The 13,345-nt window shown below is 33.7% G+C and overlaps 2 protein-coding genes and 1 long non-coding RNA gene across 5 annotated transcripts in view; 2 read left to right on the top strand and 1 right to left on the bottom strand.

Annotated features, from left to right (window-relative positions):
• The window catches only part of LOC113115270 (1,4-alpha-glucan-branching enzyme-like), a 153,473-nt gene extending 146,783 nt beyond the window's left edge, over positions 1 to 6,690 (top strand). Inside the window, exon 16 of the mRNA XM_026282725.1 lies at positions 5,334 to 6,690. Coding sequence (XP_026138510.1) covers positions 5,334 to 5,396 — 63 coding nt within the window. The 3' untranslated portion in view covers positions 5,397 to 6,690. The remainder of the gene's footprint in view (positions 1 to 5,333) is intronic.
• Positions 2,649 to 13,345, bottom strand: part of LOC113115272 (uncharacterized) — an 18,989-nt gene continuing 8,292 nt past the window's right edge. The window contains exons 2-3 of the long non-coding RNA XR_003293855.1: positions 4,573 to 4,639; positions 2,649 to 3,632 (exon numbers count right to left, since the gene is read on the bottom strand). This is a non-coding gene — a long non-coding RNA (uncharacterized LOC113115272). The remainder of the gene's footprint in view (positions 3,633 to 4,572; positions 4,640 to 13,345) is intronic.
• The window catches only part of LOC113115271 (high affinity cationic amino acid transporter 1-like), a 25,689-nt gene continuing 24,686 nt past the window's right edge, over positions 12,343 to 13,345 (top strand). For 2 of the 3 annotated variants that reach the window (XM_026282726.1, XM_026282728.1), the window contains exon 1: positions 12,344 to 12,575. The gene's annotated coding sequence lies outside the window, so the exon portion shown is untranslated. Of the gene's footprint in view, positions 12,576 to 13,345 lie in introns of all 3 variants that reach the window. The other variant, XM_026282731.1, reaches the window with a different exon arrangement.

Below are 13,345 nucleotides of genomic sequence, written 5' to 3'. Positions count from 1 at the left end.
TTTTGAAAAATTGTAAAAGGAACAGACTGACTTTAAGTCAGTCTTTTAAAATCTTGCAAATGTGGTGGCCATTCACTTTCATTGCATGGAATTGAGCAATTTTAGCAATTCAACTATGAATGTCTGTCTTTGTGCTCAAAGAAAGTAAGTCAAACAAGTGAAGAAAGTCAAACGAGTCAGACAGCATTGAGCTTTTTGGTTGAACTATTACTTTAAGAACAGTCTTTGTGTCGAGGACTGTTCACACTGAGACATTTATTTGGTGCAAAAAAAAGAAGAAAAATCTGCATAAACATTTTAATTTTAATACGTTTTTGTTCATGTTTTGTTCAGATTGACCACCATTTGTGTGTATATACAAACAAACAGAATTTATATAGAGATGTTGCTCTCTGAAGAAAACTGGCCAGCGTTGACTTTTTCTAAGCAGATTTTTGTAAAAATAAATATATATTATAACAAAATAAGAAGCTATAGTATTTATTATATGGTTATTATGGAATGTATTGATTATTATATAAAAAATATTAATTATTAAACATTTGTTTTAAATATTAAATATATATTAAATATATAATATTAAAAAAGTAATAATATTTAATATATTTAATTTATATATATATATATATATATATATATATATATATATATATATATATATATATATATATATATATATATATATATATATATATAAATTATGTTTTTGATTATTGAAATATTATTTAGTTTTAGTTAGCTCAAAACGATAGGAATATTAAAAGTTAATTTACAATGCAGATACAGGAATATAATCTAATGTTTATTTACATGCAATACAATGCAGATATTTGAGTGACTTCACATACACTCTAAAAAAAAATGTTTGGTTATTTCAACCCGACTCAAATTTGGATTTACCCAACTTTTGTGTTAAACATTTTATGTAAACCTATAACCCATCAGTTGGGTTAGTCCATATTTGACCCAAAGTTGGGTTTAAACAACCCATCATTTTTTAGAGTGTATATTCTGTCCGTTTCCTCTGTTTATGCTTTAAAGAAACAATCTTTCAGCATCACCTGCATGGCAATCATTTACCAGCATCTCACACCAAATACTTTTTATTTTCATTTAAAAAAGACACAGTTCACTGCCTTCCAAAACATTCCCCTATAGTTACCTTTTTTATCTCAAATTGATGGATTTAATTTCATACTGCTGGATTTATAAGTGTTTCATGTTACCATTTTACTTTTTGCCCTCAATCTCTGTGTCCACACACCATAAATCAGTATCCAGCTGAAGTTTCTTGCTCTGCTTCAGTCAAGAAGCACTTGAAAAGCAGCGACGAGATAAGAGACAGGTGTGTGAGAGAGTTTAGTTTGCGAGCGTATCCGCCAGAGACCCGTGAACATGGATTTGAGGGGAGAAAGAGGCAGTGGATTGTTTTGGAGTGTTCTTGTTTTAAGGTTACACAACGTGCCCATCTTCAGAAGGTCATCATGAGACTCCGACATCTCCCCGAGGCGCGTGAACCGAGCTTGTTTTGCGCATGATGTTGACTGATCCGGCTCGCCAGAACGTCAGCCCGCTGGAGCCTCGTGCCCAAAGGCTCTTCTGATTCTTCCTTGAAAGTCTGGACCTCACAAACCCGCAGCGGGAAAGCGATTCACGACTGCACAAGATACTGTTCAAGGCAGAACTTCACTTTCTCGCACATCTTCAATTTGTTTATGCATCAAACGGCGGCCCCGTAGCTTTCGTTCACTTTCCAAATTCTCTTTCATGCTGATCACAAAGAGAAGTTCTAATGATTTGCTGTCCTTGAAGCAGAAAGCGGCTCGGCAGAATCAGAACAATAAACCACATGTTTCGCCAAGGCCTTCAGACACCTGCTGTACGGCTCCTGCCAGCTCTTACAACAAGCCTTGAAATGCTGTAATTTTCAAAAAGTGGTTTTTGAATATTTTACAGTCAGTTTGGAATAAAGTAGAACCAAATTGTGATTTGAGACTTAAATGTCATAACATTATGTAAAAAAATATCAATTTAAGAGGCATCAGAGAGTAACCACAGATGTAGTGTGTGTGTGTGTATGTACGTGTATATATATATATATATATATGTGTGTATGTATGTGTGTGTGTGTGTGTGTGTGTGTATGTATACATATATGTATGCATGTGTATATATATATATATAATGCATATTGAATACACACAAAAACCCTATATACATTAAACTATTATATGGTATAATATTGTACTGTATATATATATATATATATATATATATATATATATATATATATATATATATATATATATATATATATATATATATATATAATATTAGAATTTAATACATTTTACCTTTTATTTTCCATTTTAAGTTTTAATTTTAGTTTTTTACTGTGTTTTTTTTTTTTTTTTTTACTGTATTTTGCTTTTTTTTTTACTTTACAATAAGGTTCCATTGGTTTGCTATATTTTATGCATTGAATAAAATTAACAGTAAATAATACATTTGTTACATATTTATTAATCTTAGTTAACATTATAGTTAATAAATAAATACAACTGTGCATTGTTAGTCCAGCTCAGGTCCATTAAATAACAGTAATGGATACAACTTTTGATTTTAATAATGTATGAAACATTAACTAAGATTAATAAATGCTTTAGAAATATTTGTTTTGTTAGATTGTTAATTAATGATGACAAATAGAACCTTATTGTAAAGTGCTGCCTAAAATACATCAACATAATTAAAATAATACATATCCTTTAAAATACTTTAAAATATTCATGACTTAATTAATGAGGCTTTTTCTTCATCAAGCAGCTGTGCATTTGTGTCTCTATGCCTTAAAAAAAAATATTTAAAATAATCATAAAACAGAGTATGCTTGAAGTGCTTGTATGTGTGAATTGAATTTGGAATATAATTCGGAATAAATGCATAGTTAAGCATCATGTCACTGACGAAACACTATGCACCCTGGTTTTAATCCAAGTGCAATTAATACTAATTGTATCTTAATTAAGTCTGAGTCCAAACCTTTGATCCTTCTCGACTGCACGTTTAATCAAACACATCTATATTCAAAAGCCAGAATCTAATTTGAAATGATCACATTTTATTAATGAGCATCATGTTGCATTGGTTGCAATAATCAGCATGTGTGTGGCGTGCTGTAATAATGGCATTAGAGACCTCTGCTGTTCTTTGTTAGCCGATTAATCCGCTGTTTGTCACCATTGCTTTACGCGGCTCGGGAAAGTAAATGCTGTTGACACACGGCGGTAGTTTTTGTCTCGGCAGGTGTGATGATTCACTCCAGCTCTGTCTCTCGGCAGCGGCGCGCTGCGGTTCTGTCTCTCCCCGCCGAGTGGGTTTAATTAGTCACCGATGTTGTTGTCAGTGTTGCGGCAGGCGAGTCGTTGACTCCCGCGGCTCTGCAGTGGCGGAGGAATTCACAGCGAGCAAACATGTTCTGAGGTGTTCTCATTGAGCGAGGGAGGAGATATTGAGATGTGAGTCCTGAGGGAGCTCGATGAGCTGCAGACATGGGTCAGGGATCAACGACTGCAGTGTGAACACACACATCTTGCATCCCTGTAGAGGTTTAGTGCAGGAGAAACATGTTTCTGTGAAACAGAATGGACGAGGTTGGAAAGGTGAGATCATGTGTTGGGCCCATCTGCACTGTTAAGAGTAAAGAAAATACTATAACCTTTATTATTTTGATGTCTATTTAGTTTTTATTCAAAACACATATACAATGCAATTCAAGCAACTAGTGGTTATTCTATTATGAACGTGTTTAGTTTAATATATGTGAATGTGATGCAACCTGATTTCACAATGACTAAAAAAAGCCTCATTGGCATTTTTGAAAAGAATAAACATTTGTTATGTCTTTGAAAAAGGGAGAGAAGCATGTTTGGTATTGTTCAAATATTTCAAATATTATTAAATTTTCTGGTCCCACTTTAAATTAAGTGGCCTTAACTACTATGTACTTACCGTACATCTGAATTAATCATTTGGTACAATGCACTTATTGTGTAAATACATGTTTTTACATTGTACTTATATTTAAACAAATACCGGTAGCACTTTATTTTACAGTCATGTTCCTCATGTACATACTATGTACTTATTATAGTATTACAATAACTATGTAATAACTAGGTACTAACCCTGAACCTACCCCTAAACTTAACCCTACCCCATGTAGTAACCTTGTATTACCAGAACTTTCTTAGATAAATACACTGTAAGTACACTATAAGTACATGTTAGTACACGTACTGTAAAATAAAGTGCAACCCAAATACCTGCACGTAATTACATCTGAAATTCGTTTCTGTAATTATATTTAAAATTACAATTAACCCAACCCTTAAACCTAACCAGACCACAGATTCATAAATTCAATCTGAATAAAAATGCATATTGGCTAATAACAATAAAATGAATGCCTACCTGAAAAAGTTTGATTATTTTTGTATCTATTGCTACTGACCATTTAATTTTCTTAATTTTATTAAAATGCAATGAGTCAGAAACAATGAAAAACCATACCTTTTTTCTTGAGGTGTTTGCGAGGTGGCTTCATGTGCACACATTTTGGCTGTGAGTGCCCAGAAAACTAGTTTGGAGCATACGAAATAGACTTAAATAGACTTAAAACGAAGTGCAAATGATAAACTTTTGTGACGATACAACACTGACCTGATTAGGCAAGTGACAGTTCTGTGAGCTGGGTGAAAGTGTTGTATCGTAGCGTGCATCAGCTCTCTTAGTGCAGACGAGAAGACGCTGTACAGCTGAACCTCACGCTGTGTTCAAACCACTGACTTAATCAGATATTCTGTGTAATGTTTTTTTTTTTTTTTTTAGCTCATCTAACCTGCATTGTATATCAAATAAATGTTTGCGGGAATTTTCAGAACGTGCGCAACCTTCGGGAATGAGTAATACCAAAATTCGCATATCATTCTGTTCTTTCTGCTTTGATATTTTTTATTTAATATTTGTATTGTTTAATTTTGATTGAATTCATTATCATGAAATTGCACATTGTGTCTCCATGCACTATTTATTATTATTGAATTATTTACAGCCATTCTGCACAAATCTGTGGATCCATGAATATGAAAAATAATAACTGTGGTCTAACTTTCACCTGAAACTTTTTTCTTTTTTTTTTTACACATTCCACAGTACTTGAGACATTTACACTTTTTCATGTGATGCATTGTTTCTGAATGTGCTACACTGCCTCAAACAAATGGCGGAGTCCCTTTGATCTCTTTCTGTCTCTGGCTGTTCCACTCTCTCAGGTTTACATTCCCTGCAGAACCGCTATTGTTCTGGCCAACGAGGAAATCGATTACTGCTACTGAAACACAATCAGCGATTCACCGCGAGATGGAAACCCAGCACACTTCTGTGACTCATCCTAACTCCATTCACAGCGCGTTTGCCATCATCCTTTAGAAAGCCCAAATTTTCCAGAGAATTCAGTACAAGATGTTATGAATACCTTCTATCCCATTCCTTTTCAAGTCATTTTTTCTGTCATTGTTCACAGATTATTGATTATCAAGTATTAGTTTCTCAATAACCCACTTTCCAACTGAGCTAAAGTTTAATTGCCAAACCCTGTTATGCTAAAGTTCAAACAAAACTTCATTCATATGGTTAGATCATTGCCAGATCTTAATTACTACTGAAATTTCTATTTAACAAGTGAATAATGTTATCACTTGTATTGTGGTCAGTATTATAAGCGATATTAGTCAGCACTGTATTTATAATACTGTAATTGTGAGAAGTAAATATAATTACTTTCCATAAGTCTGATTTGTCTGCTATTTAATTTGACACAAGCACTTTTTGACATTCTGTGTAAGTGATATTCTGTATAAATATGTATGTGCACCAAGTATTCATCCAAGATAAAATAATCATAATAAATCATTTGAGAATGACATATTGATTACAAGTCAGTTCAGTGCTGAGCTCTTGAATTATATAGTTTTTTAAATACACGTCATTTAAATCAAAGTTATATTTTTTCTAGTGCCTTTAAACCTTTTCAGTCATAACCAGGTTTTGATGAATATTAATTTGACTAAATTAGGTTTTTTTGTATTCATTCATAATATAAAATCTGAGATACTATAGAAACTATTTTTCGAATTGCTTTTCAGACAGTTGTGTCGCTCAGTGTAAACATCTTTTATAATACATTTGATTTATTTGATTTCTTTCTTCAATGACAACAGTTTTCTGTAACCCTGCTTGAGATCCGGGAGTAAGAAAATTAATATTATAATCTTAAAGCTGCTCTCCTCAAGGTGTCATTGCAGATCATCTTGTTTTGTGGTCCTGGTTCGAAGAAACCTAAATTTGCCCTCAATGAATATGATGCTCTCATAGATGTACAGTAATGGGTAGCATAATCTGTCATACTGAGAAATTGATATTGTTTATTTTTGTTATTATGAAAATATAGCAGCTAATGAGAAGGTTTTATTCATGAAAACAAAACAAAAATGCATTGCAAAAAAAATCCAATCCAAAGGTTTGCAAGGTCCTTGTGATGGTCAACAAATATTTGTGTGCAAAGTTAAACACTGTGCCATTTGTGGGTGAAAGCCGTACTATACTGAAATAAAGCACTGCTGAAAGAAAGACTGTGCTTGTTCTTTGCTCTTCTGCAACCAAACAGTTTTCAAAGTAAAACTGCATTCTTTGTCACAATTTTATTTTGCTTTTGAGTCCCTTTACCATATACTAGTCTAGTATAGTTTATAAAATTATTTTATTTTATTATTCTATATTAGGTTACAGCAATAACCTTGTTTTTTTTTTTTTTATATGGAGAGTAAATGGTAATGACATTATTTTTCATATATACGTGGTGGTGTATGAATATGTACTATCTCATAGATTTTATTTGAACTGTTTACACACCAGTGACAGTGTTGTTTAGGGATGGACCTTCATGTGCATTTTCATACACGCATCTTACAAATGTATTCAAAATCATCACACCTCATTAAATAATTGCATTTTCTTATGAGATTAAGCTGAACAAACATAAAACTCCACAGGTGCCTTGCAATGATATGATGAGGTGTATCTCAGGTGCATCTAGATTTCGCTGTATTGACCAATCAGACATCAGGACCGGAAATGCCTCTAATATTATGAGATGTATGCAACTCCTAGTGCTTCTAACGTAGATATTTTCCTGTTAGTCAGGATGCATGTGCTCTCATGGCCATTGATCGCAGGCAAATTTGCACTGAGAGCTTGTCGAGTTTAATGCAGTGCTTGTATATAGAGATGTTTATAAAGGCTTTGTCGGTGACAGTGACATCTTTATCACTGAGATTAACAGATCAAGTCTCTAAAGTGCTCGAAAACAGACAACAAACCGCATCCTCGTGCATTGATATTCTTATTCAAGGTTCTTGATAGCTTACTCCATTAAATTGTTATGTAACTCACCAGAGCATGTTTATTTCGAATAATATTCCTTGTGGTAATCTATAGAAACCTGTTTCTACCTCTGAGTGAAAAATAAAAGAATTGTGAGAAAAGGTTAGAAAATTTAAAGTTGCAGTTGGAAGAAATAGTCGCAAATTACAATTTATAAAAAACGACTTTACAAGATATGCTCACATTGTGAGATATAAATTCATAATTATGAGAAATAAAAAGATGCAGTTGAGTGAAGTACTGTATAAATAAATAATTGTGAGATATAAAATATGCAGCTATGAGAAACAGTCACAATTGTGGAATATAAAGTCAAACAAGGATAATATTCTCAAGAAACAAACTATAACAATTTGCCAATAACGTTTTGCAAAATATAGTCACTGTTGTGAATTATAAAGTTGCAGTGTGAGATATAAAGTCACCGAGCAAAAGATTCAACTGTGAGATAAAATGAGAAACAGTCACACCGGAAGACATAAAGTCATGCTGAGCGATAAAAAGTCTCAACTGTGAGATAAAAACAAATCTGGGGAACAAAGCTGCAATTGCGAAATACAGTCACATGGTGAGATACACTGTAAAATCAGTGAGATATAAAACTTTTCAATTGCAAGAAACAAAATTGCAATGTGAGATAAAAAGCAAATAATATGAAACAAAGTATCGATTATGAGATAAAATCACAAATACGAGAACCAAAGACGCAACTGCGAATTAAAATCACATGGTGAGATGCACTGTAAAATCAGTAAGATATTCAACTTTTCAATTGCAAGAAACAAAAACGGCAATGTGAAATATTAAAAAGCTTACAACGAGAAACCGTATCAATTATGAGATGAAATCACAAATATGAGAAACGAAGGCACAACAGCAAAATAGTCACATTTAGAGATATAAAGCTACAATGAGAGATCAAGACACAATTAGAAGAAACAAAGTCACAAAATGAGATATAAAATGGCTAATATGAGAAAAAGTAATGATTGCAAAATATTGCGACATTGTGAGACCTAAGGTCACATTGAGAGATAAAGTCATGATGTACAATACAAAAACATGCAAATATGACAGTCACGTCGCAAATACTGAGAAATACAGTCATATACTCAGTCATACTGAGAACAAGGAACAAGTCAACTACAAGAAACAAGCTTGCAATTTTGATACATACAGTTACAATAACCTTTTTTAACTTGCAGTAGAGAAGCGAATGGGTTCCCAACACCAGCAGTAGAAACGTTTGATCACTTTTCGTTAGAAAGGGCCTTATATTAACTGCTCAAACATATGGTCAGTTTTATATTTTGTTGGCTGAGCACTAGAAACATTCTTATTCCGAACCCATCAGTTCAACGCAAGTACTGAACACCTCGTTTACCTTTATGTAACACCAAAAGGGCTTAAAATCATTGGCTGTAATGCTAAAAGCTTTGAGAGCGCCACTTTGCATAAATATCTGCCTCTTCCACAAGGACCATTGTGGATTTGAAGGAGGACGTTGTGCTTAATCGTACCTTTCATCCTGACCAATGGCGTTTTCATTAGAGTTCTTGAATTGAATGTGTTAATCTAAACGGGGGGAGTCAACAGGAGCACTGGGACTGCTTTGTTTCGCCCGTCTTTTTAGCTAATCAAGTCTACCATTCGTCATTAATCACTTCTGCGACTGTGTGGAAATCAAGAGCGACTGAAGAAAGCTGTGACCTCAGACTCCCCCGCAAGGTCATGGGTATGTGGACAATGGCTTCTTTTTATGCTTGTTATTCTTCCCTCTTTTTTTGCTCTCCTTCATCTCTGTCTCCATTTACTGATGCACCGTGTAAATCATCCTCTTTCATTGACACTTTGTGATGTATGTTTGGCCTTTAATGTAGTACTGAAGAATGTGCGCTGCATCTTTCTTGCGTTTCCCTCATGGGTCAGATAAACTTGCATTATCTCACTGATGAGCCAGCAAATAGCAGCACTAATGCAATTTCCCTTGGGTTTTGTCAGAGCTCCTGTTGGTTGCAAAGGGGTCAAGTGTTGTTCAGACGTCGCAGGCCATTCTTAAATGTTCCATGAGGGACACTGGCTGTGGTTTGTCCTCACACTCCTGAAAGACAACAGTGAATAATACACGGTTCTGCCACTGCTCACTGGCGTTATACTCCGAGTTTGTGAAGTAATGCTTCCATCTAGTGGGATGAGGATCTCATAGCCCTAGGTCTACTGTTATTAGAGGATGTTTTATAGAGTCTTGATCCCTCTTTTAAAAATGCATTTAAGACAGACATTTTATGTAAAGAAGGTCCAAAATCTTAATATAATAATTAGGTGAAATTACTAGTTTATGCTATTTATTCATCAAGTTTTTGCCAGGTAACTTACTGTAAGAACATATTTTAAGACATACCGATTTCCCCTGTATAAATAAATAAAGATTAAATACAGACTAGGATTTATACATTTTGAAATGCATGTGAAATGTGGATTAGTTTAAAGTACTAAACTTAAAGTAAGATTTATATACTCTTATATGTGGTGTATTATTAACTATTTGCAGTTATTCGATTAGATTTTTTTTTCAACATGCATTAATTTAAATTGCTTTAAGAAAAAGCGTCAATCTCATCAATGAGACAACAATTAAATGCATTCCATTAAAAAGTATAAACATGCTTAAATGTGGCTCGCAGTGGATATTTACTGATGATAAATATTCAAACCTGACTATTGTGTATTTAAAACAGAGTATTACAGTAAAAATACACTTCTGTCAGGAAGTGAAGTGTTGGATTTTGAATGTAGCTGTATTTATCTTGGTAAGTTACATGTTTTATACATGAAAGCACATTTCTGTGCCCTATTCAAGAATGCACTTATTAAATAATAACACTCTGAATGACAATGCTGTGTCTGTAATATATATGGATAATAGGCCTACATGATTATTCTGACCTCTTAGTGTGTTTTTTAGTCTGTTATGATTTTTAATTGGTCCAGTTTTCCTGTATAGGTTATCTGTACTCTGGTAGTACATCAAAAAACTATACATCTTGACTGGCCCAAGGTTGAGTGCATTTTAAGCAAAATTTCTTTTTTGGCTGAACTATTCCTTTCAATAATGCCACAATTTAGTAATTGTGATGGATATAATTACTGGTGTTAAAAAGCATTTTAAATATACTAATCTCTGCACCAATAAAATGTACAGCACAATATGTTTTACTAACAAACAACATCTAATTAATTCACTCTCAAGTAGCCAAGACTGAAAATGTGAGTATTGGGACAGGCCCAGTGTTAACAATGTAGCTTGAAGAAAGAGTTGCTGAAAAATCCCTACAACTAATGTATGCTATTTCAGCTCTCTAGCTCAGCTCGGTTTTAAGATGTTCTGTTTTTTCTTTCCTTTTCTTTTTTCAAAGTTGTTTATTTCCCTGTACACTCGCTAGAATCTCTCTCAGAACAGACTTCTGGGAAAGTCCACAGTTGATTTCAACAAAGGAAGCCTGTGTTATTAGTGAGTCAGCCTACAGATGTGTCTGAGTTTGGATAAGGTGTATGAGGAGTCTTTTTCCATCATCAGACTCTCTAAATCAAAGTATCAAAGGTTTCTTTGAACAAATTGGCAAGAAAAATTGAGCAGCAAGATGTTTTCTGCAGTGAAAAATGTATACAGCTCTAGCTGACATACTTTGTTGCAAGTGTATTTCATGCCTTCACTTTTTACTTTCAAATCAAGCTAATTTCTGTTGGACAACACATTCAATTAGTCTGAAACCTTTGTGGAATCTGGATGGAAATATATTTTCACTAGGATAAATAAATGAATAATACAGTATATTGAACAGCCAAAATACTAATTATGTATCTAGTTGCTACAAGTGCAAGGGATGAGAAAGTTGCAGGGTTTTCTTATTTTTTTTTTTTTTTTCTCGATACATTAGACTTTTATGTCTCGTATAGTGTATATGATATAGAAAAATATGAAGCTCATACTCTGAGTTAAAAAAAGACCCAAACTTAGCAAAACATGATAGTCTATTTGAAGCAATTTCTGATATATATATGGCCATAAAGATGAAATTCTTCTGGTAGCTTGTAATGTAAATGAATGAGATCTTTATAACAGTATAACAGGCACATGCATATAAATATCAGTTGTCTCTCTATATCTCCAATATGTATTAATAAGTTGATATTTAAATGCTCAATTTTATGATCAAACTGTTGTCTTTATTAACCTATGCAAGCAAAACATAATGTAATGTAATGCAATGCAACCATGATTAGGAGAGAAACAAGTAAATGTTACTCAAATGCTTATCACATGCGATGCATTTTGACAATATTAATAATTTATTTAAAAAATATATGGATAATCAAAAATATGTTACTTCAGTCTAGTAAATGTTTAAACTTGAATGCTATAAATATATGTTTAATTTATTAAAATAAGTAAAGATTTCTCAGCAAAATGACAAAACACAAGGTGTTTTTTTTTGTTGTTGTTTTTTTTTTTTTTTTTACAATTATAGCCTACTAAAAGGTCATTTAGATGCTAAAATAGTGTGAACTATCAGTCCCAAAACAAAAGGCAGGACATTGAATCTGTAAAACCGGTTTTTTTTTTTCAGTACATTTTTGATCTTGTTGATAATTTAGAGGCCTTTGTGTATAAGCAACTATGGTAGCCTACAGTAGGATTTATATGAGTTTATGAGAGATTAATAGTTTAACTTGCATGAGCAGAAACGACGCAAACAGATGAACAAGAAAAGTAGCTCGTTTTAATATCAACAATACTGATGCAAATAAGTGACGCTTCTGTGCTCTCGCGCTTGGGTGGGGCACACGGAAGGACGTTTGAGACGCCTCGTGGGTGGGATTTACTCAAGGTTGAAGGGGTAGTTTTTTTTATTGTAAAGTAGTACTAGTAAGAATAGAATAACCCCTAAAGAAGAAGAAAAAGAAGAAAGAATAGAAAACAAACTGCCAGCTGTCCGCCGGACTTTTGTTTATTTTTCGTTCTGTCAGTTCTGAGGTCGCCAATTGAATTCGGGGATCCTTAACGTTACCAGGTAAGAATGGGCCACGTGCATTTAAACAGTTGTTCCATATTGTACATTAATCCTCTTCTACGTGTACTTTGTGATACTCTGTCGAGACCTTCTTCCTGTGTCTCCTCGTGTCTGCGATGCACATGGTGCTGCTCTCCATTTAAGGGCTGATGCAACACCTAGCATTCATAAAGATGACGAGATATCGCATGAATTCATTTAGAAGTTAGTGTGCCTGCCGTATTGTTGTCGGTTTCGCGTCGTTTAAACACATCTGTTGTTATTAACTGTTTATTCCCAAATTAGGGGGTAAGTTAAATTAGTAAGAAATAGCCAGTGGCGCTCGTGTCCTTATAGTAGCGTGCTTGTAATTCATTGTGCTGTAGCCGGATGCGAGCGGAATTGAATATCCAAATCTCAAAACAAAACCCAAGAAATACAAGACCAAAAAGACGAATTGTGGCATTTAGTGCCCACTTTTTCCTGTTCTCGTGGTTTTAAACTGTTTGGTGCGGTTTTGGTATCTATGTATTATTTTTGTGATTCGAAAGAACTGTTTCGCAAAGCGCGTGAACCCTTTCTCCAAACATTGTTTACCACTGTTTAAGGGTAAAATTTTAAATAACAAACGCATTTAAAATATAAATCCGATGGTATGTGTAAATAATACATATTGAAATAGCAGGAAAATACATATATGAACTAATCGATTCAATCAGGGTTGCCAGGGTTTCAAAACAAAAACCCTCCCAATTGCTACAATTTTGGGGCGTTACACAAATAGTGTTAAA

The sequence above is a fragment of the Carassius auratus genome, chromosome 15, assembly GCF_003368295.1.
Source record: "Carassius auratus strain Wakin chromosome 15, ASM336829v1, whole genome shotgun sequence".
Lineage (NCBI taxonomy): Eukaryota > Metazoa > Chordata > Actinopteri > Cypriniformes > Cyprinidae > Carassius > Carassius auratus.
The sequence above is the reverse complement of the archived record's forward strand: the minus strand, read 5'-3'. Positions and strand labels throughout refer to the sequence as shown.